At 38.5% G+C, this 27,285-nt stretch overlaps 1 protein-coding gene across 10 annotated transcripts in view; it reads left to right on the top strand.

Moving 5' to 3' along the window:
• Positions 1-27,285, top strand: part of specc1 (sperm antigen with calponin homology and coiled-coil domains 1) — a 229,498-nt gene that overhangs the window by 135,164 nt on the left and 67,049 nt on the right. For all 10 annotated transcript variants that reach the window (XM_084412874.1, XM_084412869.1, XM_084412875.1 and 7 more), the window contains 5 exons: positions 1,386-2,842; positions 15,925-16,132; positions 17,451-17,524; positions 17,816-17,991; positions 26,552-26,736. In XM_084412874.1, the coding sequence (XP_084269000.1) occupies positions 1,386-2,842; positions 15,925-16,132; positions 17,451-17,524; positions 17,816-17,991; positions 26,552-26,736 (2,100 nt within the window). The remainder of the gene's footprint in view (positions 1-1,385; positions 2,843-15,924; positions 16,133-17,450; positions 17,525-17,815; positions 17,992-26,551; positions 26,737-27,285) is intronic.

Here is a 27,285-nt window from a genome sequence, read left to right as displayed (position 1 = left end):
ATGTCATGGCTCTTTAAATTAGATTATTAAATTTTCTGAAAGAAATTTGAGTGCTTCTTGCACATGTAGAACTTACCACCACACTGCTAGGGTACAGCTTACAGTGCGCCTATTGCCGTATCTGAATTTCCGCTCTGGAGGCTTCCTCAGCACTTGTATACACAGTGATACAAACAGTACGGATAGCCTCGGTTTTTCCTTATCCTCCTTATTGAGTCCTTATCCTTTTGATGCACAGGGCGGGTCAAAGTAGATTTGTTTGTGGTCAGCCAGTGAAGGCCATAGGCTAAAATTTTATGCACATTTGTTACAAAACAATGTAGGTATGTTACGGAAATAAGATTCGTTTCGGCAGTTCAAAGTCAATTATTTTAGGAGACAATAACTTTAATGACAATAACGTCGTGCACTTTGATCTTTAAAACATTCACAAACAGTTGATGTAACTCAAATCATATTTTTGAAAACAAGCAGCTAATTTAGACGAACTAAATGAAGCAATTTTTACCTGAGCAAACATTTTTTACAGAGCTGTGCTAATTGTGCTGTTCTTTGCCTAGAAATTATATATATATATATATATATATATATATATATATATATATACAGTATATAAAAAAATATAAAAAAAATCATCAAATCACAACCATTAAAGTATTCAATCATTAAAATATTTTTTACAGCGACTGATTTAGCTCACTTCATGTTAGTTCTATGAGATCTCTAAAACAGTGATTTCTTTAAAAACACTGTCGATTTGAAACAATAAAGGCATCAGCTTCAACAAGCCCCAGTCCAGCATTTTTTGTGTTGGTATATTTGCTGATTATTCCAAAACCCACAAAATCATTTCACCAGCCTGCCCTGCCAAAGAATAATTAACAACAAACAGTATAAAGAGGGGATATACATCACCCACACCCACTCTGGTGCCACTCAGATGCCAGTGTTCTTGTTTTTACTGTGGCTATAGTGCAGTGAAGCAGTGCCTGGTGGCCATTTGAATGTGACGAGACAAAACACATTTTGTCCTGTCATCACTCTAAATGAACGATCTCTCACACAGATACGCCAGTCTGTACAATGGAATGAGAAAAATGGTCACATTGTCAAATATCTCTGGTCTGGTGGACAGGAGCTGGTTAACCACAACAATGTTGTTGTTTTAGTTGTTTCAGCATATTGCTGTTTAATTTATATGAAAACATCATTCATTTTTATAATATCATTTATTAGGTTAAAAAATAAATATAGTTGCCCAGAGGAATGGTTTTGGTTGGTCGTATTTCTCAAACAGTTTTGTACAGTATGACTATACTATACAGCATATACTATGACTAAGATATCCAACACTAACAAAACATCATTATTTCCTCTCTACCCAGGTGTCCAGTCAACCAAAAAGTCAGGGATCCCAGCTCCTCGTGAGATCCCGCAAAGCATCTCCAGAGAACGTCTCTCATTGCGTGACCAGCAGAAAAGCTCTACAGCCAAAAAGATGGTCAGCAGTGCCAGCACCTCCAGCCTGTCCGCGCTGGCCAAGCATTCTCGTGGCTCTGTCAAGACCAAAGCAGAGTCTGTTGTTTTGGATAAGACCCTGCTGGAGAGTCAGGTGAGGGAGCTTCTGGCTGAGGCCAAAACCAAAGAGTTTGAGATCAGTAAGTTACGGACGGAGCTCCAACGACATAAAGGGAAGGATTCATCATCAGAGGCTGGTACACCAGAGGGGAATTCAGAGATAGAAAAGACACCGGCACAGCCTGGCGATATCCAGGTGCTCGTAGGGGAACTAAGGGAGAAGAATGGACGTTTTCAGCGTGAGTTGGCCACCTTGCGGGAAGAAAATCAGGCTTTGAAGCAGAAGCTTATTACATTAGAGAGCACTACAACACTGCTCACCAGCTCCAGCAAGCATTCAGTTAATGGAGTTTTACCAGATAGCACCACTTCAGATGCTGTAAGTGGAAGCCACCTTAAAACTTCTGTCTCATCTGGTAGTGACATCAAAGGCTCTCCTTTACCCTCCTCAGACTCCTCAGAGTTTGAGAATATTCCCTCGCTTTCAGACTCAATCAGTAGCAGCATTAAGAGTGTGGTGCCCAGTGGTGTGGTGAAGGAGCTCTCTGTGGAGTCCCTGACAGACCGCATCCAGAAGATGGAAGAGAGTCACCACAGTTTAGCCGAAGAACTACAGGCCACTCTACAGGAGCTGGCTGACCAGCAACAGGTTGTCCAGGAGCTAACAGCTGAAAATGAGCGTCTGGCGGAGGAGAAGGGCCTCTTACAGACTTCCCTACAGCAGCAAAGGGAGCGTGTAGAACTCTTGGCGCAACAGAACGAGTCCCTTCTCCAGAGGCTCAGAGAACAAGCTCAAAGTCAAGAAGCTGAGGCTTCACGTGCCTCTCGGGTTGCAGAGCTTGAACAGCGTTTGGCTGAGCAAGTGGAGAGCTCCCGCTTCGAAAGAGAGAAGCTGGTTGACATCCAGCAGCAGCTCACAGGGAGTCTTAGAGCTTTGGAAAAGGAGAATCAGGAGGCACAAATTGCTGTTAAGGGCTTAAGTGAAGAATTAGAGCTTCTTCAAGGGCATCTGGATAGCGAGAAGGTTGCTAGAGATGAGGCGGTGAGGAAAACCGAGGAACAGCGGCTAGCCACGGAGGCTTTGAGAGTGGAGAATGTCAGTCTGAAGGCGCAGGTTGAGGTGGAGAGGCAGAAGGTAGCGGAGTTGAAGGCGGTGCAGAGCGCCAGTGACAACACAGAGTTGCAAAGTCTGCTCAAAGCGGCGCATGAAGATAGAGACAAGCTGGAGCTGAGTTGCACGGAGCTACGACAAGAGCTGCAGCAGGTACGCAGTAAAATGGAGTGTGCTCAGGGTGCGCTAGATAAGAGATAGAACAGCACTGGTAATTTATAATGTAAAGTTGCAGGTATCACACAATTAAAAATAAAGTGGCCAGTTATTTGTTTATTTAATTTGGTAATGCTTGTAAGTCCACAGTTGCAACTACAACTGTAAGGTAACAAAATTTGTAATGCAAATTGTAAAATGTCCTATGAATACAGGTGATCATATAGTATACACTAGGGATGAGTCATGATTTTCGAATATTCAATTAGTTGATTTTATCATAGAATATCGAATAGGTTGTTGTTGTCTTTTAAAAAATCCCCATGTTTTCGGTTCTAATGCAGTGGTGACACGTTCATGTAACCAGAGGGTGGCGATGCCAGTAACACATTTAAAGATGTCAATCAACTCTCAGACAACAGAAGAAGATACACATTGTCTCACACCAGAGCATGTGATCAGAGTGGTAATATTTCCTCCAGAGCGGAGAACGCCTTTATGAAGATTACGCTTCGCTTGCTCAGAATGCCCTTTGTGACATCTGGTTAGAAAATATGTGAAATAAGTAGGGCTGCCCGTGCACGACTAAAGTTTTTTTTCTAGTTGACTAGTAGTAGTTCATTTAAGCCGTTAGTCTAATCGCATATTTATATTAATTTAATTACCTAAATTAGTGATAAGCTAATTTAGGGCGATATGGCCTAAAAAAAAAAATCCAAGATTTTTCACAAAAATTCTGATTTACAATTTATATCGATTTTGTACATTTTGGCAGGTGTGCTTGTGCTGCCGCGGTCTTGTTCATTTGCCATGTTGTTTGTGTATCTCTATGGCAAATGCTGAGCTCGTTCGGAACTACGGGAGCCCAGAGGGGATGTTAAAGAGAAAACCGATTTTCATTCAAACAAGTGCATTCGAGTAAACTACACATTCGAGTTAATCGATAAAACCGATTTATCGCCCAGCCCTAACTTAAATATATATGGGAGAGAATACTAAACAATAGGTTACTGTCGTAATATATTGCCTAGCACGCATAAAGCTTGCCACAAAGAACTGGCAAAAGTAATGATTATGCATGAGACATTTTAATTGTTTATTAAATGGTCATGAAACCCCCCTCTTTCAGCCCAAGTCTAGCTCAATTTTTTTTTGAAAAATGCAACTTAATTGGGCGTGGTGGCTGTGAGAAGAAGGGAGGGGAGTGGGTGTGGTATGGCACGGCAGGGAACTGTCATCGATCGCCAGTGGTCCATGCATATCGACTGTCACTAAAAATCAGTGGTAAACCGTGAGGAAAATGCTAGATTTTTTTTATAGCTGACAAAGTTAAAGTCTAATGAAATACACTGACACCTTATTTTTGTCTTTTCAAAAGTAACTGAATGCACTGCTACATACAGTGGGTACGGAAAGTATTCAGACCCCCTTAAATTTTTCACTCTTTGTTATATTGCAGCCATTTGCTAAAATCATTTAAGTTCATTTTTTTCCTCATTATTGTACACACAGCACCCCATATTGACAGAAAAACACAGAATTGTTGACATTTTTGCACATTTATTAAAAAAGAAAAACTGAAATATCACATGGTCCTAAGTATTCAGACCCTTTGCTGTGACACTCATATATTTAACTCAGGTGCTGTCCATTTCTTCTGATCATCCTTGAGATGGTTCTACACCTTCATTTGAGTCCAGCTGTGTTTGATTATACTGATTGGACTTGATTAGGAAAGCCACACACCTGTCTATATAAGACCTTACAGCTCACAGTGCATGTCAGAGCAAATGAGAATCATGAGGTCAAAGGAACTGCCTGAAGAGCTCAGAGACAGAATTGGGAACAGATCTGGCCATGGTTACAAAAAAATGTCTGCTGCACTTAAGGTTCCTAAGAGCACAGTGGCCTCCATAATCCTTAAATGGAAGATGTTTGGGACGACCAGAACCCTTCCTAGAGCTGGCCGTCCGGCCAAACTGAGCTATCGGGGGAGAAGAGCCTTGGTGAGAGAGGTAAAGAAGAACCCAAAGATCACTGTGGCTGAGCTCCAGAGATGCAGTCGGGAGATGGGAGAAAGTTGTAGTAAGTCAACCATCACTGCAGCCATCCACCAGTCGGGGCTTTATGGCAGAGTGGCCCGACGGAAGCCTCTCCTCAGTGCAAGACACATGAAAGCACACCTGAAGGACTCCAAGATGGTGATACATAAGATTCTCTGGTCTGATGAGACCAAGATAGAACTTTTTGGCCTTAATTCTAAGCGGTATGTGTGTAGAAAACCAGGCACTGCTCATCACCTGTCCAATACAGTCTCAACAGTGAAGCATGGTGGTGGCAGCATCATGTTGTGGGGGTGTTTTTCAGCTGCAGGGACAGGACGACTGGTTGCAATCGAGGGAAAGATGAATGCGGCCAAGTACAGGGATATCCTGGACGAAAACCTTCTCCAGAGTGCTCTGGACCTCAGACTGGGCCGAAGGTTCACCTTCCAACAAGACAATGACCCTAAGCACACAGCTAAAATAACGAAGGAGTGGCTTCACAACAACTCCGTGACTGTTCTTGAATGGCCCAGCCAGAGCCCTGACTTAAACCCAATTGAGCATCTCTGGGGAGACCTGAAAATGGCTGTTCACCAACGTTTACCATCCAACCTGACAGAACTGGAGAGGATCTGCAAGGAGGAATGGCAGAGGATACCCAAATCCAGGTGTGAAAAACTTGTTGCATCTTTCCCAAAAAGACTCATGGCTGTATTAGTTCAAAAGGGTGCTTCTACTAAATACTGAGCAAAGGGTCTGAATACTTAGGACCATGTGATATTTCAGTTTTTCTTTTTTAATAAATGTGCAAAAATGTCAACAATTCTGTGTTTTTCTGTCAATATGGGGTGCTGTGTGTACAATAATGTGGAAAAAAAATTAACTTAAATGATTTTAGCAAATGGCTGCAATATAATAAAGAGAGACAAATTTAAGGGGGTCTGAATACTTTCCGTACCCACTGTATATTAGCCTACAGTAATCATAACTGTATTTAAAACATATAAATGTACATGTATACGTATAATTATGTCATTATAAAATATATATTTGTTTATATAGCCTACACACTATAAATGCATATATTTGAAAATAAAAAAAATTCCGCTTAAAGGTGCTATAAGCGATCTCACGCGTTTTTTAGGCTTTTTCACATACCGCAAACATCTCCTCACTATCCGCTAGCTGCCTGTCCCCTGAACACAATGTAAAAAAACACGGTCTCTGCAGACAGCCCACGCTCCACAAACTGCAGCAAAAACAAACTGAGCAACAAACAGAGCGACCCGCACCACGAAACATAACAAACTGTTCCAGCCAATAACCGACAAGAATGATGTGGGGGTGGGGTTCGGGGGTTAGTGCGCGGATGAGGAGGAGGGAGGGTCTAGCTAGCCTCCGTTTTGTTTGATAATAATTCAAACATCAACAAAAGGGTTACGCCAACCGAGATCGCTTATAGCACCTTTAAAAAAAAAAGTTCCGTACATAGCCTCTACTCGCCCCCTAAACCCACATAATAAAGATGGACAGTTACATAGAAATTTGCACAAATTGAGCATACGTTCCATACAATTGAGGTATTATCGAAATATCTCAATTTTAATAACGAGTGATTATTTAACAAAAGGCAAGTAAAACGGTCAGGGTTACATTTTAGACACACACACACACACACACACACACACACAAACACACCTCTGAAGCGATAGAAAAGTCCTCGGGACCGCATCACTCGCAAGGTCGAAGTCCACCATTCTCCAGTTGAATGGTTGCTACACACACATAGTTTAGATGTGTCCGTGGTTGATGGCCAACCAACCGCCCACAGCCAGAGTCTAGCCCGGGCAGCATCGCGGGGAAAGATGCACTGGAACTTTTGCACCACAAAAACAAACGCGCGTCCCATGATTGCCTGTCTCATCTACTACGCGATATCACAGTTTGACATGTCTGTCATTGGAAAGTTCCACGTGGTGTCATGAATAATTAAGAGCAAGTGTCTTCTCATTGGAAAAGAAAACTCAGTCATGAATAATTATGAGACACAGATGAGTCATCAACGTACTATGTTGCTGTGACGTGGACACGATGAAGATTTTAAACCCGAAAGATGAAAATAGCGGAAAAAACAAAAATTTAACCATTTTCCCTCTACTATTAAATCTAACAGATGCTAACGTAGTCTTCAATGGTGTTCAACACACATACCTCTGTTAAAATATCAGAAAATTTGGTTTAGCGTTTCATGACCCTTTAATAAACTAGTGTTTTCTGTGTCAGTGTCGGCTGCAAAGATGAAGTTGATGATGCTGACTCGCCATCTTCGCAGTAGTGAAAGTGCCTTTAGAGAGAAATGCACACTTCGTACGAATTAGCCTACATAAGCAGAGAGTAGCCCATTTCTTTTCGTTTTCAGTTGTTTTGTTTAAAAGTAGACATTTCAAGCTTTCTATATATATATTTCTCAGGTCTTTGAGGCAAGTAGCTTATACACTGAGTTTTGGTTCATTTGTGAGGCGCCTCCGTGTCCTGATTATATTGTCTGCTATATTTTATATCTTATTTATTAAATCCAGGCAATTGGTTGATGAAACATTGATTAAAATTAAGATACAATTTATACTAAACGAAATTCACTTTAAAGAAAGGCTTTCTACAGAACAAAACTTAATTAAGTGGTCAAAATCTTGTCTGATTTTCGAATAATAATCTAATAAAACCCAGCGATCTTCGAATATTATTTTTGCTTGAAATGCTCATCCCTGTTATACACCACGGATATCCAATCCTGTTCCCGGAGGGCCACCTTCTTGCAGAATTTAGCTCCAACACACCTGCCTGGAAGCTTGTAGTGATCCTGAAGACAGCTGTATCAGAAATTGCCTCCTACGCCTTCATTCACTATTGCCTACATTACTTCACTAATATAGTCTGCTAAAAGACTTGTATCATTTGCATAATTGAATCATTTTCCTGTTATAACTGCAAAGCTGCTTTGAAACAATCTGTATTGTATTAAGCGCTATATAAATAAAGGTGACTTGACTTGACTATATTAGGGTATAGAGGTGATTTCGGACACAGACATTGATTAGATGATTCAGGTGTGTATAATTAGGGATGGAGCTAAACTCTGCTGAAAGGTGGACAGCTCTGGTATACACAAACCGACAGTTCCAGCACCTTGTGGCATTTTGTTTTAACTTTTTTTTTATTTCTTTCATTTTTATTGGAATTTTATGACAACGACAACAAAAAAGGTAACATACATTGAACAAAATCAAAGGAAGCTAAGGAGGAGGCATCTAATACAATTGATACAAAAGAAATAAAATAAATTGTGATCATCGGAATCACTGATCAATAAACCTTACATATACAATATTTCTACCATCTTTTGCGCAAGTTTACCAGAAACCCAATCAGTAGAATCTCACAAAATTAACACTCAGTGTACAATTGTATTGGGAAGAACAGTTATGCAGACTCTAGGGCCAGAAAATGTGTCCATTTTCTCCATTTTTCCTTAAATGATGATTTAACCTTATAGTGTAGGTTAATTTTTCCATTATAAAAATGCTTTGAATTAAACTTGTCCATTGCTGTTGATCTGGGATGTTCGATTTGAGTCTAGTAATAGCCTTTCGGGCCGCAGATAATAAAATCTTGGATAAATAAAGGTCCTCCTTCCGCACACTTTCTGTGATGTTTCCGAGAAACATAACTTTACATTCCTTTGGGATATTGTATCCCAACACCTTCTGTAATGTATTGTTAACGATAGTCCAAAATGGTTGAATTTTAGGACATGTCCAGAAGATGTGGGCGTGGTTTGCGTCCCTACTACCACAGTCCCTCCAACAGTCCTGAGGTATCCCAAGTTGTTTAATCTTCAAATAAGGAGTGATGAAAAACCTCATAAAACACTTTCAATTAAATTCTCTCCACTGTTGGGAGTTGGTGGAGGTCTGGAGTAGACAACATGTTTGATACCATTCATCCTCTGTGAGGACAACCTTTAATTCACACTCCCATTTTGTTTTTACATAGAGTGTAGTGTTTTTCAAGTTCTCCATCAGACGCCGATAGAGTTTAGACACAATCTTATTAGTCTTTTGTTGATAAGCGCCACACATTATTTCAATAAGAGGGTTTACCACGTCAGAAGAAATTCCCTTAATTTCTTTGCAGTAGAAGAAGCTGTTCTCTCAGTTGTAAGTATCTAAATAGATCATGGTTATTTAGATCAAAACTATCCTTTAGCTCCTGAAAACTCTTCATCTTGTTATTTTTGATAGCTATGCAGAAAGCTGTCAGACCCCTACTCATCCAATCTTTAAAAGTACTGTCATAAATAGCCGGCTTAAATCTGTTATCCAGTGCGATCCATCTCAGTATTTTTTGATCATTTTTAAGTTTCAATTGCTTAATCAGAGAGAACCATATCCCAAGGGAAAATGTAACTATAGGATTCAGAACCTTACTTAGAATGTCATCTAGGCCTTCCTCTCCCATCAGGGTTTGAACATTATAATCTGGTGCATAAGTCTCAATATCTTTCCATCGTGCAATATAAGAGTTATCACACCAAAGGCACAAAGGTCGTAGTTGTGCAGCTTGAAAGTACAGTTTTAAGTTTGGCAAAGCCATTCCACCTTTCTCTTTTGGCAGATGCAAAGTAGAGAGACATATTCTGGGGCGTTTTCCTCCCCATATGAACCTTGACACCATTTTATCCCATTGTGCAAATTGTTGAAGTGGTATTGGCAGAATATTTATTTTTATTACATTTATTCCGCTACTAAAATCTAGCGGGTAGGTCGACCACCTCTCCAAATCTTTTTTTATGTTATCATTTATTGGATTATAGTTTGCTTTATATAGTAGCTCAGGGTTTTTTGTTATGTTTACACCCAAATATTTCAGTGTTTTTGTTTTCCAATTTACATTTAATTTATTTTTAATTTCTTCTCCTGGAGAGTAATTAAAGTGAATAATTTGAGTTTTTGTGATATTTAGTTTATAACCAGAGCAAACATGAAACTGTTCAATTACCTCCAAAAGTTTAGGGAGAGAAGTGTCCAAGTCCTGCAAGTATAGCATAACGTCGTCAGCAAATAGTCCTATTTTGTGCTCCATTTGTCCCATAGTGATACCCTTTAATCCCTCCTCTTGTCTAATCGCCTGTGCCAGTGGTTCAATATAAAGAGCAAAGAGGGTAGGGCTTAAACAACAGCCCTGCCTCGTTCCTCTGCTCAAATAGAAACGATCTGTTAGAGACCCATTCACTTTGATTCTGGCGGTAGCCTGTTGGTAAATTGCCCTAATAATTTTTATTGAATCTTGATTAAATCCAAATCTTTCCAGCGTCTGGTACAGGAATTCCCACCCCACCCTATCGAATGCCTTTTCAGCATCCAGGCTTATAAGAGCTGCACTTGATTTATCTCTGTTGATTTTTCTGAGTATGTGTAAAGTTCTTCTAATATTATCCTGTGTTTGTCTACATGGAATGAACCCGCTCTGGTTCTCATCAATCAATTCTGTAACAAATGATTCCAGTCTTTTAGCAATAATTGAAGTATACAATTTATAGTCCACGTTCAAAATGGAAGTGGGTCTGTAATTAACACAATCGCCTCGATCTTTCCCCTCCTTGGGAATCAAAGACACAATGGCCTCTTTCCAAGATGGTGGTATGCGACCTTCCTTTATCGTCCAGTTAAAAGATCTTAATAAAATTGGGTTCAGTCTGTCACAAAATTTTCTGTACCACTCCGCAGGAAACCCATCACCACCCGGAGTTTTATTAGTCTTCATTTTTCCCAGCGTCTTATTTAATTCTTCTAGTGAAATCTCTTTGGTGATTGTTTTGTTTTGTATCTCCCCAATGCTAGGTAAATCTAATGAATAAAGGAAATTCCTTATGTACCGCTTGTTCACGGTCTCATCTTGTGAATAAAGTTTTTGATAGTATTCTCTAAAAATCTTTTCAATCTCCTCAGGCTTAGTTTCAATTTTCTGTGATATTGGGTTTTTAATTTTGTGAATTGCAGTATCCGTTTGTTGTTTCCGCAATCTACGAGCAAGTAACTTTGCTGACTTGGGACCAAGTTCATAATAACTTTGCTTGACGTATCTTGCCTTTTTCTCTACTTCTTGATTAAGTAATTCTTCTATTTGTGTTTTTACTTCAGTTATCTGTTTTTGTGTATTTAATTCTCTTTTACACTTAAATTTATGTTCTAACTCTTTCAAAGTATTCATCAATTGTTCATACATTGGATTTTCTAACTCTCTTAGGTTGTGCAGTTATAGCTATTAGCTTTCCCTGCAGCACAGCCTTCAATGCATCCCATAGAATTAAAGGATCAACTTCCTCATTATCATTTTCTCTCAGAAATGTATCAATTTCTTGCTTAATATCATTCACAATTTTCTCATTGTTGAGAATACCCACATTGAGCCGCCACACAGAGTTTTTGGGTGTGAAGTCTATTTGGATAGTTAAGAAAATTGCATTATGATCTGAGATATCAGCGACTCCAATTTTACAGTCCAACACTGTAACATGTTTCCTTTTGCATTAGAAAATAATCAATTCGCGTGTGTACGGAGTGCGGGACAGAGTAATGGGTATAGTCTCTTTGTGTGGGGTGTATAGCCTCCATACATCTACAAGTCCAGTTTCTTTAAGGGTAGTGTTTAAAAAATTTCCAATTGCTTTTTTATTTCTGATTTGACTAGTTGTGTCCAGATTATAAATCAGTATTACATTGAGATACCCACCACAAATACAAATTCCTTCAGATTCTAGAGAGGTCACATCAAATAAGTCTTTAAAAAAGGATCTATCACTATTTGTAGGTGCATATATACAAACTAAAGTCAATTTGCTGTTTTCAGCTTTGCCCTTCACTACAACATAGCGCCCCTCTTTGTCTTCTATTTCTTTATATATATCAAATTTCAAAAAGTTCGAGATGATGATGGCTACACCTCTTTTGTGACTATGAACACAAGAGCTGTGGAAGATTTTCTTGTATCCGAATTTTTTTTGTTTCTCGTGCTCTTGTGGTGACAAATGGGTTTCCTGCAGAAAGATAACGTGCTTATTTTCTTTCTTTATTTTTGTCATTACCCTTGCTCTTTTGATTGCATTCCCAAGACCGTTTACATTCAGTGACATTATTTCAAGTTTTTGTATCATCAGATAATAATAAAATAAAATGTAGCTCTTTCTCCTCCCAAAGCCTCCAAAACAAAAAGCAACAAAAATGAACTAATGAACACACAAAAGTATTTAATATGAACACACTGACTTCCAAAATGAGGTACTGGAAATACACTCTGGGTTATAATCCCAACATCAAGTGAGGGGGGAAAGCCTCGCATGAAGCGAGGGCCCCCTCCCAGAACTAGTGATAACGCAAAATGAGTTTCACTCATTCCAGCTCAAACTTGTCATCCTCAAAGTGGGGTAAATATATTCATAAAGCCTACAATAGAATCAACTTTGTCAACTACAACCGTAGGTCTAATCAGCACATGTTTTATGTGTGGGTTGTTGGTCCCAAAATAAACAAGCGAAAAGTACCTGTAGTAAGACATGCTGAAATTAAGTTAGGACGGGATACGTTGAAACTCCTGTAGTCGATCGCGTACGCGTTTGATAGCTCCCTTGTCTCTGTGGCGAGGGACGCGTTGCCATGGTGATGCACTCTCCAGCTGATCCAGCAGGACAGCCGTTTCGAGTTCTCTGCGATCCTGGGGTTCTTCCACCTCGATTCCCTGATTTCTCATCTCACTTGCAACCTCCACCGGGGGTGTGGTACAACCGTGGGCCCGTGTCCCAATGAATTCGAAGGTTGGTGAAAGGAGATTGAAAGCGGATGCCTTTAGCACCACGGCCGCGGTATAGTCATGGTCAAAAGCTACGGGCTTGTCTCGTATGAGCATCTTCTTCTGCCACGCGTTTTTCAGTACAGTCTCCTTGGTCTTAAATTCAAGAAAGTTCACGATAATGGATCGTGGGGGGGCATCCGCGGTGGGTTTGGGGCCAAGGGAGCGATGAGCTCGTTGTATTTGCGGGTCTGTACCCTCGCTGATCAACTTTTCACTTCGAAGTAGGTTTTCAACGAAGGTTATTGTGGAGCCGCCCTCTTCTCCTTCGTGGACCCCGTAAATTCTCAGATTATTCCTTCTCCCCCTTGATTCCAGATCGTTAATCTTGTCCATCATCTTCTTTTGCTCCTTTAGTGATTGTCTGAGCGCGTCGTTAGCTGCCGCTGACCAAGTCTCAAGCCCCCCTATGCGATTCTGGGCTTCTTCGAGTTTTTCACTCTGTTGCTTTGTCACTGTTAGTTGTTGGTTGATGTCATCTCTTGTTTTATGTCCGCTTTGAATGCATCCAGATCCGATTTCAGCTCCGTCCGTAGGCCACTTATCTGCTTGCTAATACTTAGCATAGTTTCGTGTAGGGTCTGCGTTGTTGCCTCGCCGTCGCCATCCTCTTCATCGGTGTTCGCATGTGCTTCGTCTTGTTCGAGATTTTGCTTTTCTTTATCTCCTTGCATTCTCCTAGGCCCTTTCCTGCCTCCCCCTGGCATATTTTCAGACAAAATAGTCTATTTCTGAAGCAGTCAACTTGAATTTCAGGGGAAAGTACAACCCAACTTTGAGGAGCTCAAAGACCAAAGATCCGCCATATTGGTCAACCGTCCGCCCGGAAGTCGTGTTTTAACTTTTAACTTTATCAAGAACACTAAGTTGGTGTCATATTCATGATTTATTTATTTTTTTCTGGTCCGCCTTGGCCTTGTTATCTCAATGCATTTCCACTGCATTTTGAATGTCCTGTGCATCCATTTCCTGTCAGCCAAAAAAAAAAAAAAATGTAGATGAGACACATTACCCATATCTCATTATGTATCTCATAAATGCTCAGATTCCTCATTCAAGGACATTTCATAAACCAGTTCCAAAGCTCTGGCTATGCTTCTTGGGAAGATTTGCATCATTTACACTTTACAGGCTTAGATGCACACAGTCAATATTTTTTGCAAACTGTTTGAGATCATTTCAAGGCATTTTAGGAATTTTAGGTTCATAATGTAGTGAAAATAGTCTTGGTGTTGGAAATGGATGAATTCTTTGTCCAATTGGCTTGTATTATGACTATCATCATCTCAGAGGTAATTAGTGCCAAATCAACCATAACTCATTTTTGACATGCTCATTTTTTTTTTAGCTTCTTGAGAGTCCTATTTTTGTAATGATAGATTTTTGGACAACAGTCTTGGAAAACATAGAAAGCTTTATAGACCTTTCTGCCTTCAAGACAATTTATTGTGTACCCTTTGGGGAAAATTTATGTGGTATATTAATTTTAAAAGTACAACTTACCCTCTCTGGGTGTTCTGTCAGCTCTCTAGTTCACTCTTAATGTCAAAAAGAAATGCAGTAACCTATAAAAAATATAACCACAGTTGTATTACATCCAACCACAGAGCATATATACTTTTTCATATTCTGCACGGAGCACCAGAAAATTAGAGAGTCTACGTAAATATTGAAAGGCAAACTTTTGTTGCTCCCTAGTTTGCACTTGTAAATGTTATAGTCATGTAGTTTAGGCGTGTACCTCATCCTTTAAAATATAATTATATACAGACATGACCATTATAAACCCACAAGAACAGGAACATCACTGGCACCTCATGGCTGTCACTTGAACCAGTGCACCTCTAATTGCAAAATTAACTTTGATTTTCTCTATGACTTAACCACTGTAAGTGAGACAAATACACCACCAGTCCAGATGTCATCCAGGGAGTTGCCATAAGACAGAGCTTTAGGATGCCATGCTCTTCTCAGAGCACACGGAGTGAGCAATTCTCTGTGCACAAGGCTCTGAAGAAAGAGCTGTTCTGCTCTATACAGGGTGATCCAGCTGTCAAGTGAATCATGGGCCTGGCCTATGAACCGCTAGAATAGTGATCTAATTTTCAATTAATTAGTATGCAACACTGGAGCCATATTGTTTTTTGTTGTCTGATCTAAACATTTTCAGATGTTAAGTTTAGGAGGATAATTTAGGTACTTGTTACTACTACATTTTAAGACTGTGATTATTCAGTCTGTGGTGAGGAATTTGTTTAAAAAATCTTGTTGGATGGATGATCTTGAGTGATCTTGTGAATGTTGTTATGCAAGATAGCTTTTTGTGACATCCTCAGTGAGGGTTTTAGTCTCTGATAGATAGTCTCAGTCAGCATAGACCAGTGTATTGTGCTTGAAACCTGTAAAACTTGAATTCTGAATATAACACACACACACACACACACACACATATATGATATATTAAATTAAATTAAGATTAATTAAAAACCTGTTGTCTTAACATTAACACATTGTCTTATATGCTACAGTTAAATACACTTCAGTTAAAAAGTTTGAAAAAAGTCTCTCATTCATACCAAGGATGCATTTATTTGATTAAAAATACAGTAAAACAGTAATATTGTGAAATAAATATTATTACAATTTAAAATAACTTTTCTATTTTAATATATTTTAAAATGTTATTTATTTATGTCATGGCAAAGCTGAATTTTCAGCAGCCATTTCTCCAGTCTTCATATAGCGCATATACAGTCTTAAAATAGCATAAAATTCCTTCAAATCAGAGGAGTATTTGGCCAAATACAATAGGGAATCTGGGATGGGCAGTAATGACGCAAAACCTCAGCTCTGATTATCTTGTTTTTAGTTCTTCAAATCCATATTATGTGTTTTAAAAAATATTTTGTTTTGTAGTTAGGTTTTGCCAATAAACTCTGTACTTGTGATTTGATTAGTCAAAGGCCAAAGACTGCAGTCTGTGTGCAGGGCTGGCACAGTTAAATCATTGCATCCGTCATTGCATTGAAGGGCCTTATTAAATAAGATATATGATCCCTGAATAGCTGCACTACAGTGTTAAAAAATAGTAACAGTGTTTTTGAGGCATTTATGTGTCTGTATGTACAGGCGGAGGCAGACAGGCAACAGCTGCTGGAAAAGGTGGAGAAACAGGAACGAGATCATAAAGCCAACATGCTCGCTCTAAAGGAGAAGTGCAAAGATGCTGAGAACCGGATCAAGGACCTGAAAGAAACCATCTTTGAGTTGGAGGACCAGGTGGAGCAGCAACGGGCAGTTAGTCTGCACACCAATCAGACCATCCTGGACCTTGAGAGTATGACCATTATCTGTCTCCCTGTCTGTCTCTGGCTCTCAGTGTACCACCTTGCCAAAGGATTATGCTGTGTCATGTCATGTCATGTCATGTGTATGCTTAACTGCTATCCCTCAGCCAATGCTAAATATACTGCATCATCTGGCAGAATCTGGCCTACACACACTGGCTAGAGTCTGCTGTGATTAGTAAAACACATTGATTGGACCTGGCAGCCTGAATAGATTGAGATACTGAGCTTTTTAATACGCCATCTTAAATCTTTGCCAAACTGCATCATTCATCTGCTCTGTGAGCTCGTCTGTCTTCCTCTCTTTTCCTCTTTAAGCAGGAGGGAAGACATTTCATGGCGCAGATTATAGTTTTATTGCAGCCTCAGTCCATGCCTGTCCAGCTGCAATGAACTAAATGACTTCAAATCGCTTCTTTTTATGACCCTTAGTTATATATACTAAATAGTATTTATATTTTAAGACTCTTTGTGGCTTTTAGCCAAAACTTTAAAGTACATGTTCGTGTCATAGTTTACACCAAATCCAAATAAAATTGACTTTAATAATAAAAAAGAAAGAAAAGAAAACTACATCTTTTTTTATTAACTGATTTGGAAAGGTGATCTCACTTTTGTCCTTTGGCTTCATTATTTTGTTATATTTGATCGGTGGCATTTTATTATTCCAAATAAACTTTTATTACATTAGTTATCCCTTGAAATGATCCCTTGGCGACATCAAGTGAAGCTGTGATAAAAATGGCAAGATATCTGAAGCCATCAAAAGTGTTTTTGGAAAAAGTCTCAGCAATTATTTGGAAAAAGACTGCAATTATTTAAAAAAAAACTTTAAAAAAACAGTACAACTATGAAATATTACTGCAATTAAATTTTTTTTTATTTATATAATGATTTATTCCTGTGATTGCAAAGCTGAATTTTCAGAAATCCTTCTGAAATGTCCTTCATAAATCATTCTAATATGCTGATTTGGTTCTCAAGATGCAGTTATTATTATCAATGTTGATAACAGTTGGGCTGCTTAATACATTACATTTACATTTGTAATACATTTTCTTCTGGATTTTTTGGTGTTAGGTTAAAAAGAACAGCATTTCTTTGTAATAGAAATCTTTTGTAACATTATAAATGCATTTACTGTGACTTCTTTAAATCATAAATTGAATGTATACTTGTTGAATAAAAAATATTAAACTCTTTAAAAAAAAAAAAAAAACCGTAATGACCACAAATGTTTGAACAGAAGTGTATATATAATTTTTGTGAATATTTAAAAAAAAAAAAATATTTGTCCTTATTTTTCAGATCAGATCAAGAGGCTTGAAGAAAACAAGGCTGAGCTGGAGAAACAGATTAAGGCCATGAATAAACAGATGAAGGTGGAATTGTTTATCTGTTTTTCTTGTACTTTCTTCTTTTTGTAACGAACTACAATATAATCAGGCATGTTTGACAGTGTATGTCAGTTTCTATAATTCAAGAAAAATATCTTCCATCTGAACAGTTTTTTGAGGTGCAAATGCAAGCTGTATTGCAGTCTACCATGTCAGTGCCCATCGGTCGCAGTGATTGAAAATGACATTTCCTTGACCAGCCCCATGAGCTCATGAGAAGGCCAAAACACTTTCCGCTCCACATGACTAAAAATTCATGTGTGTGTGCACTTTTAGGATGAGACAGAGGAGTGGCGGCGTTTCCAGGCAGACCTCCAGACAGCAGTAGTGGTCGCCAATGACATAAAGGTGGAAGCTCAGCAGGAGCTTCGCTCACTGCACAGACGTCTGCAGGAGGAGCAGGAGCACAGCACAAGACTGGCTTCAGAGTTGGAGCAGATCCAGGGCACCAGGTACACAGTCACTCATCAACTCATCACTGCCCTCCTGTCTGCCATCCATCTGGGCTCTCAACTCTAACAAAACTCTCCTCTATTCAAATATCAAACTCTGACAGCCGCTGGCTGGGTTCACTGGTATAGTTTGCTACATTGTGAAGTCAAATTATCATACAATCTCACAATCAGATAAAAATGAGTCATTTGACATTTTAGCTAACTGAAATTCATGTCTGACATTTTAGAGACTAGTAAACTGTACCAATGAACACTCAAATCAGTAGTCATGCAAAATTACCCTCACTCCTCTGCTTTTACACACTTTCTTGCATCTATTTACTCTATTTTTGTGTGTATAGTAGTTGCAAACTGTGATACAGCCCACAAAGAACCTGCTGTGTCCTAAATCAAAGGCAGCTGCCTTGCTGCTCAGTTAGTCCAAGTTTTTTAACTCTTAAGTGGGAATATTTCACACCAGCTTAAAAGACTAGAATATATTGCAACACATCACAACAGATTTGAATGAACTTTAGACAGAAGCATTGTAGTCATTAAATATTTATTTGATTATCACTAGAAATGGAATCAGTTAAAAAGTTGGATATTTATGAATGTTCAGTGTTTTGTTAATATATATATTATTTATATACTATTATACTATTTATTAACATTTTAAATTAATAGCTTTTATTTTATATTTTCAGTTTTAATTTTAATTTTATTTTACATTTTAGTAATTTGTTATGTGCTTTTGTCATTTTTATTAATTCTTTATTGATTTTTTTTATATATTTCAGTTTATCTTTAATTTATTTTAGTTTCAGTTTTAGTAATTTTTGTACTTCAACTTAGTTGCCAAGGCAACATATTTAATTTCGATTTTAATTTAAATTTATTTAATATTTATATTTTATTTTATTTATAACCCCATTTCAGTTAACACATATTATTTTTAATAATTTTAGTTTTAGTGAACAGTAACACTGTAAATGTTATTTACTTTAACTGCTCAATTAAACAGCATTTTTATTTTTTCAACCAACCAACAAAGCACACACAAAAACATGAATTGTGGCATGTCATAGGCATTGAATAATATTTTTCAGGTTTCGTACACAGACTCGCTGACTCCCACTGTCTTATTTTTAACACAAATAGACCTGTCATATATTTTAAATGATAAACACATACATTCAGATAAATTGAGCTTGAACTGACAATGAGCCGATTATCAATTTTATGTGCATTTCATGTTCAAATTTACACAAAAAAATACACAAACATCTCTGGTGTTGGGCTGGCATTAATGCTTTGGTTGTCATCATTTTGTGAACTACTAGCTTTGTAGAACATTTTGCATCAGACTTCACTGCAGTGCAAGCAACAACCTTTTTTCCCTATTATTATCATGTGACATTAGACCTGTGCACTTCATAATAGAAATCCAATAAGATTATGAGCCTTAAGTGCATATATTGAATACCGGTTTAAGTATTTTGAGATGGGCTTAATAAAATACGGTGCTTTTATAAGTAGTGCGTTTGAGTTGCTAAATATTTAAAAACTCTTCCCCTCCGTTCAAACGGACAGCCAGTGTGTGTCGATCTCCCCACTCCCTCTGATGCTCCCTGAGATTGCTCTCTAAAGGATTTCCCTCTGACCCAGGTGAGTGCACTGCTAGCACCAGCCCCAGCTCTTATACTGAATGCTAGTATGAATATTTATGGATGGTCAGAGTGATTTAATCATTGAGGATGTTCAAGAGCTTGTGTCTTGCCTGTTTTCCTTGCCTTAGCCACCCGCCCACTGCTTTGAACAATACTACAATTTGATTGGCTGTGCTCGTTTTATTCAGAAGGGGCTGGGTCTGCTTTGCTTGCTGGGTCTGCTTTCCTTTTCCTTAAGTTCTTGCCCTCAAAATCTTTGTATGTGGCGACATCTGCTGTTTGCTATGATTTTTGCACACAGATTGTCAAACAAATATCTCATGTTTCTGGAAAAGTTTGAAGGTTTTCTTCCTTCAGTCATCAGACATGCTTATAAATCTGCTTATAAAAAATGTCAGATGTTTTATTGATTTCCAGAGAAATGCATGAAGGTTGATGGTGACAAATGAGCATTTGCTGCCATGATGAAAACATTTGTTTATAAATGAAACTCAATTACTGGTGACGCTGCTCATCTCAAAAGTCAATTCCATCTCAAAAGTCAGGCTTTCATCCAAATAAACTCAATTTAGCAAGTATTTTTAATATACCTTCATTTGGACACCGTTGTTTTCTTTGTGTTTCTTTCAGAATCTCCGCTGGATCTGCATTTGAGACCTCCAAGACTGCAGTTGAGGGGCGATAGATAGTTAGAGTTAAAACCAATGACTGGTTCACAGTATTGTAATACAGAGTTAATATTGTAATACAGTATTGTAATACAGTGATCTGTATGTCAGTATTATTCATGAAGATGAAGTGGAGACAGAATACATGTAACAGAATACATGATGTTTTCACATCTGCTCAGAGGAGATATTTGTATTTGTTCTAAAGCAAACAGCACCTGCACTATTTGAAATGTGTTTGAATTGATCGTTTTACCTGTTTCAGGCTTTTGTTGTTGCACCTTTTAAGCAAGGCCAACTGAAATGTGGGGGATAGTTGGAAGACAAAGTGAACAAATTGTGTTAGGATGTATCTGTAACATTAAATTATTATATCCTTAACTGTCTTTTTAAAGTACAAAAATAGCTTTGTATTGTGCTGCCTTAGGAATAAAGCCAATATTTACAGACCTTTACTACTCTACCAGCACTTTTTGATTTTGTCTTAATGATTTTTCATTTTCCAAAGAGCTGTTTCTGCCTAAAATAATCATAACTCGAATTAGATATATGTAAATGTATGTAATTAAACAGCATTTAATTGCCTCTATTCTATGTAATTTCTTTTATATTTTCTGTTTACACATCAGGCACATTAGGCATAGCAGATATATCTATTTGAGTTACATGAAAACTTTGGGAATTTTCATGTGCCACTTTTCAAATGATGAAATCTTGGTTTCTTACTGTTGATGGCAAGTCCAACACTAGATGGCAGACAAAGAATTCTTATCAACACTCCAACATATCAAGCTTGTTATTGTCTTTAAAAACAATTCGATTCTTATAGTTAAAACCCAGTTGGTTTACAACTTTTAAATGCTTTCATTTGATTTAAACAAAGCAATGAAGATTACTTGTATTGCATTACATTTGCTGTAGGATGGTTGTCTCGTCGTTTCTGTGTCATCACTAGAAGTAGTAATAAGAAATCACTCGAGTTTTTGAGAAACGTGCTTTACCTCACGTTCAAAGTAAACAACTTTGCTAAGCACTTCTGTTTTTGTTCCTCATGCATGAGGAACTTTTCTGCTCCACTCACATTCCTATTTGCATTGGTTAATGATGTGTGGCCAATTTCAGTTTGAAAGTTTCTCACTGAAATCGATGGATGTGAATCACAATGAAATTATAAATGCAAATAAGACATGACTCTCAAGCATGAAGTATCAGGTTCTCAACTGCCATTTTCTCAATACTCAGGTTTTATGTCTCGCAGGAGCATATTCCTCTAGATGCAGAATTCACATGCTGGTATTAACAGTTTAGAACATGACTGTGCTGAAATAGGATTACATGTTCAGAAGTAACACACCTCTGCCTTTAAATGATGCAGTATATGTTGTGATTTAGTGTGCAAATGTAACTTATGTACTGTTTTCATGTGACTGCAATGACTTGTGTTCTCATGAGAAACACACTACTGTTTATCTCTACCACATGGGGGTTTAAATGTACGTTTAAAAGTGTTGTCCATGTATTCTGTTCTTTTGAGGTCAATAAATCAAACCATTCCAGCATGTAATGCCTCCGTGTGTTTTTAAGGATGCTTCCACTGGGGGTTCTCATTTTCCCATGTTTCTATGCATTACAGTGAAGAAACATGATATCGGCAGTTTAGGACTTTATCCTAAAATACAGTGGCATCACCAGAGCTGTGTTTTAAGAGTTCTTGCTGATATTTTGCATGCATACTTTATGCATATCGAACCATTTTTGTACAAAATGAAATTTCTGCCTCAATTTAGTGTGTTCAAATGTGCATATACAACCTCACCCTACGTGTGTTCTGTGGAGAATTAGCTCTAATATACCAACACACAAAAGCACCGGGAAACTGTCTTTATACTTGCCTGGCTCAAAGAGTGACTACTGAGTATTGATAAAACTCGAGAATGCTACCTTTGGTCCTATGCAAAAATTATTTAATAACCCAGTATTGCTGTTCTTTCTAAAGTTTTTGTGAACATTGTTTATTTGTGAGAATCAAGGTTATTATAGTTATGCTTTTTTTTAAATTAGTTTTTATTTTAATATCATTTTCAAATTTCCTATAAATTTCAGTTTAGTTTTAGTTAGTTTCATTAATGGTTTTGTTAGTTTTAGTTTAGTTTTTATTTTGTGAACACATTTCTATTTAGTTTTTATATATTTAGTTTCAGTTTTAGTTTTAGTAATTATAGTTTAGCAGACTCAAGTCAAGTCAAGTCACCTTCATTTATATAGCGCTTTTAACAATATGGATTGTTTCAAAGCAGTTTACAGTGATAATAGGAAATTACCGTAACAGATTGTTTAGCCTGGTGTCTCGAGAATGCACTCCCTAAAATAGGTTTGAAGGTACAAACGATTATCCGTTATCTCTGCGCAAAGCTCAAAAACGCGAAAACGCAGACGTCACGCACATGCGCATTACGTGTTCAGTCCAAAGGTATGCGCGTTTGAATATATATGTGCGCAGGCGTGTAGTCCTTCTTTACAAATCAACCCTCAATAAACTACTTAAGTTGTCTGGCTTTAAGAATTTATTATTCAGAAATGTTTTGTTTCAGAAACTGGAATTATCCCGACAACATTTTATCTGTACTGAGGTGAAGGGAAGGAGGCCTTCACAGGGGAGGGACTGGTTGACATCGTGTCCAGGCACAGGTCCTTCATCAGATCTTGATACGGCCTGGATCCGGCGGACTGTGGTAAACCACAGATAAACAGAGAGACTAATATTAGCGTAGACGCCATCCTTCTTATGATGTAACAAGTACTTCAGGATTTATGGGGAGTGTTCCCGGTTCCGGCTGACCTAATCTATGCAGCCTAACATTGAATTATAGAAATCTATAATGTGTTGTGTATGCTAGGCCAAAGAAATGCGTTTTTAGTCTAGATTTGAACTGATAGGGCCCTATCTTGCACCCAGCGCAATTGACTTTGTACACCATGTATCATTCCTATTTTGCACCCGATGCACAGCAGACTTTTCCCTCCACAGACGCACGTCGGTAAATTAGGGAATGAATTTGTGCTCCCGGGGGCGGTTCAGCGAAAAGAGGAGGCGTATTCCGGCGCAAACGTTCCCTGGTGCTATTTTGCAGTTCCAGAAAACAATTCCGCCACAGACCAGGAAAAACCTAGTCTAAAGTCCGTTATTCAGATGCTATTTTAAAGCCGCATGCTTGGCCATAATGTCACGTGTGCACAACGCACATACACTTTGCTTCTCTCATCTACACAAACGCAGCAGTTGCCACTTTTGCAAACCATAAATAATTACAAGGAAAAAATTTCCACACAAGGGAAATCATTGTGGTGTCCATGAAGATGTGAAAAAATAGGCATAAATCTAGCTTACACATTTACCTAAATTATTATACACCTGTTTAACCGAAGCTAATTTGGGTGGGTTTCTCCCATCCCCATACAATGTCACTTCTCTGTCTTTTACGGCCCTGACGAGAACGTTGGTCCCCTCAGCTGTGAACCACTCCTGGCTTGCGCCTGGCAAATCCGCCGTTATAATAGCAATCCGCTATGGAACAAGCGCGCCTGCTTTTAAAGGGAATGTGAGATGATGATCTGATTGGTTTATTTCACGTTACACCCAAACCACACCTATGACTAATGTAGCTACTTCAGACCAACCCAATTTAGATTTGCGTCTGGAGATCCGCCCACAAAGTTACTTTCGTTTCGCGTTTGATACTTGCGTTTCAGATAGTTAAAATAGGGCCCATAGAGTGTGTCTTTCTCCCGGACAATGTTAGGAAGATTGTTCCAAAGTTTTGGTGCTAAATAGGAAAAGGATCTACCGCCAGCAGCCGATTTTGATATTCTAGGTATTATCAACTGGCCGGAATTTTGAGATCGCAATAGATGTGAAGGACTATAATGCGTTAAGAGCTCGCTCAAGTACTGGGGAGCTAAACCATTTAGTGCTTTGTAAGTGATCAGCAATATTTAAGCAATATACATATAATTATGCCATTGTTGTCATGCTGAGGCCTCCATCATCCAGAGTTCCGAGCAAATAGATCTGGTCTCTGCATCGAGAAGAGGCCTCTCTCTTAATTCAGAGAGTTATATTTTAGGCCCTTCGCTTCCTCAGCTCTGTGTTTTGCATAGCTAAAGCTTGGCTGATTCTTAAAGGGTATGGTAGGCCTCCTCTCATTCTGCTGAGGCCTCCATGTTTACAGCTTGTTAGCTACATGTGTCAGGCCTCCTCTCCTTCGAGAGTCATCCTGCTGAGGCCTCCATATATACAGCTTGTTAGCTACATTTGTCAGTACATTAGAACGTCTCAGGTTACGACTGTAACCTATGTTCCCTGAGAACAGGGAACGAGATACTGCGTCTCGTCGCCATGCCTCCGGTCTGCTTGTACAGTCCCTTCAGACGATGACATGTTCTCTAGGCGCCCTTTTATACTTCCTGGTCGCACTAGAGCATGACGTCATGACTGACGCCGGCCAATACGATTGTCGTGATTATACAGTGTTTCAGTCATCAGTCACGCTGAGGCGTTTCCCTTGGCGCTTTGACACAGTGTCTCGTTCCCTGTTCTCAGGGAACATAGGTTACAGTCGTAACCTGAGACGTTTTACAGATACTAGAAACATGACTTTCAAATGAAAGATTGGTATCAAAGAGCGCACCCAGGTTCCTAACCGACAACGAAGACTTGACAGAGCAGCCACAGTGTTAGACAGTATTCTAGGTTATTACGTGAGGAATAGTTTTGTGTCCAATAATTAGAATCTCTGTTTTTTCAGAATTAAGTAGTAGGAAATTACTAGTCATCCAGTTTTTTTATATCAGCTATGCATTTCGTTAATTTTGTGAATTGGTAAGTTTCGTCAGGGCGTGAAGAAATATAGAGATGAGTATCATCAGCATAACAGTGAAAACTAATGCCATGCTTCCTTATGATATCTCCCAAGGGTAGCATGTACAGAGTGAACAGCAACGGTCCTAGTACTGAACTTGTGGTCGATAAGACATCTCTTCATTTACTGCTGCAAACTGATAACAGTCAGATAAGTATGATTTGAACCAAGCTAGTGCAATTCCACTAATGTCAACATAATTTTCGAGTCTATTCAAAAGAATGTTGTGATCGATGGTATCAAATGCAGCACTAAGATGAAGTAACACTAATAGAGAGATACAACCACGATCGGATGATAAGAGCAAATAATTTGTAACTCTAATGAGAGCTGTCTCAGTACTATGATATGGTCTAAATCCTGATTGAAAATCCTTGCAGATATAATTTCTTTCCAAAAAGTAACATAGTTGTGAAGATACTGCCTTTTCTATTAATTTTGGCAGAAAAGGTAGATTCGAGATCGGCCTGTAATTGACTAATTCTCTCGGATCAAGTTGCGTTTTTTTTAATAAGAGGATAATAGCCAGCTTAAAAGTTTTCGGTACATATCCTAGTGACAAAGAGGAATTGATGATATTAAGAAGAGGATCTATGACCTCTGGAAGCATCTCTTTCAATAGCTCTTTCAACCCTCTTTGATAGGGTCTAACATACATGTTGTTGATTTAGATGATTTAACTAGTTTAGACAATTCTTCCTATCCTATAGCAATGAATGAATTAAATTGTTCCTCAGGGAGACTACACTGCACTGTCTGATGCGATACTGTAGTAGACGGTTGCATAGTTATAATTTTCTCCCTGATATTATCAATCTTGTAAATAAAGAAGTTCATAAAGTCATTACTGCTGTGCTGTTTGGAAACGTCCAGTATTGAAGCTTTATTTTTCGTTAAGTTAGCCACTGTTTTGAATAAATACCTAGGGTTGTGTTTGTTTTCTTCTAAAAGTGTTGAAAAATGAACAGATCTAGCAGTTTTTAAGGCCTTTTTGTACACAATTGTGCTCTCTCCACGAAATGCGAAAAGCGTCTATTTTTTTTTCTTCCAGCTACGCTCCATTTTTCTGGCTGCTCTTTAGTGTACTCGGTGTACCATGGTGTTGGACTATTTCCTTTAATTTTCTTTAAGCGCAATGGAGCAACTGTGTCTAAAGTGCTGGAAAAGAGAGAGTCAATCATTTATGTTGTAACATCAAGTTCTTCTAAGCTATCTGGGATGCTAAAATAGTTTATTCATCACACACATGTAGTGTCTTACTTTCCAACAAAAACACCCCTGTAGCCTGTCTCTATATCTGTATGTGTTCTGTGATTGATAGGTTATGGAGTGAAGATGTTTGTCCATCTGACTCAGATGGGAGTCTTCACTGGTGCCGAATGACCATGTCCCAGAATGCACCTGTCGGTTTCCTAACCCACGGCAGTGGGAGCGGAAACAGCACATCCTCAGAATCAGGAGCCACGGTCAAATCCCTCATCAAGTCTTTTGACACAGCTGTGCCGAGTGAGGACATGACCTTTCTCTACGCTTTTCTTTTTCTCTCATTCTCACTCTTGTTCTCTCCCTTTCTCACCTCTTCTCTCTTCCTTGTAACATTCATTTTAAGATCTGAGACATTAATTTGTAAAATGTTCTAGATTGTAAAATGATTGCTGAGAAAATATTGATGCAGTGATTAAGTGTTTAGATCGTGGCGCTATCGTGGTGAAACAGATGCTAACAGAAGCTGTTCTTTAATCTGAGCTAATAATGTAATGCTCTCCAAACATCTCCTGTCTGCCATCACAATCTATCTGTAACACGGCAGCAGGAAAGTCTGGCTCTCATTACAGCAGCCAGACCTCTCAAATCATTCCTGTCTGTCTTTATGTTGGACAGATACCTCTAACATGTGGGTTGTGAGACAGCAGGACTTGTGATTGTACTGTTGTACTGATTGTACTGATACTGTTACTTCTAAAGAGCAGAACACTATGAATAAAATGCAGAGAAGTCTGTCCTACCTAATGGTTTTTTTGGTTGTGTGTAGCACCTGCTGCTCTCCTTATCCTT

Source organism: Rutilus rutilus (genome assembly GCF_951802725.1).
Source record: "Rutilus rutilus genome assembly, chromosome: 7".
Taxonomy (NCBI): Eukaryota; Metazoa; Chordata; class Actinopteri; order Cypriniformes; family Leuciscidae; genus Rutilus; species Rutilus rutilus.
The sequence above is the reverse complement of the archived record's forward strand: the minus strand, read 5'-3'. Positions and strand labels throughout refer to the sequence as shown.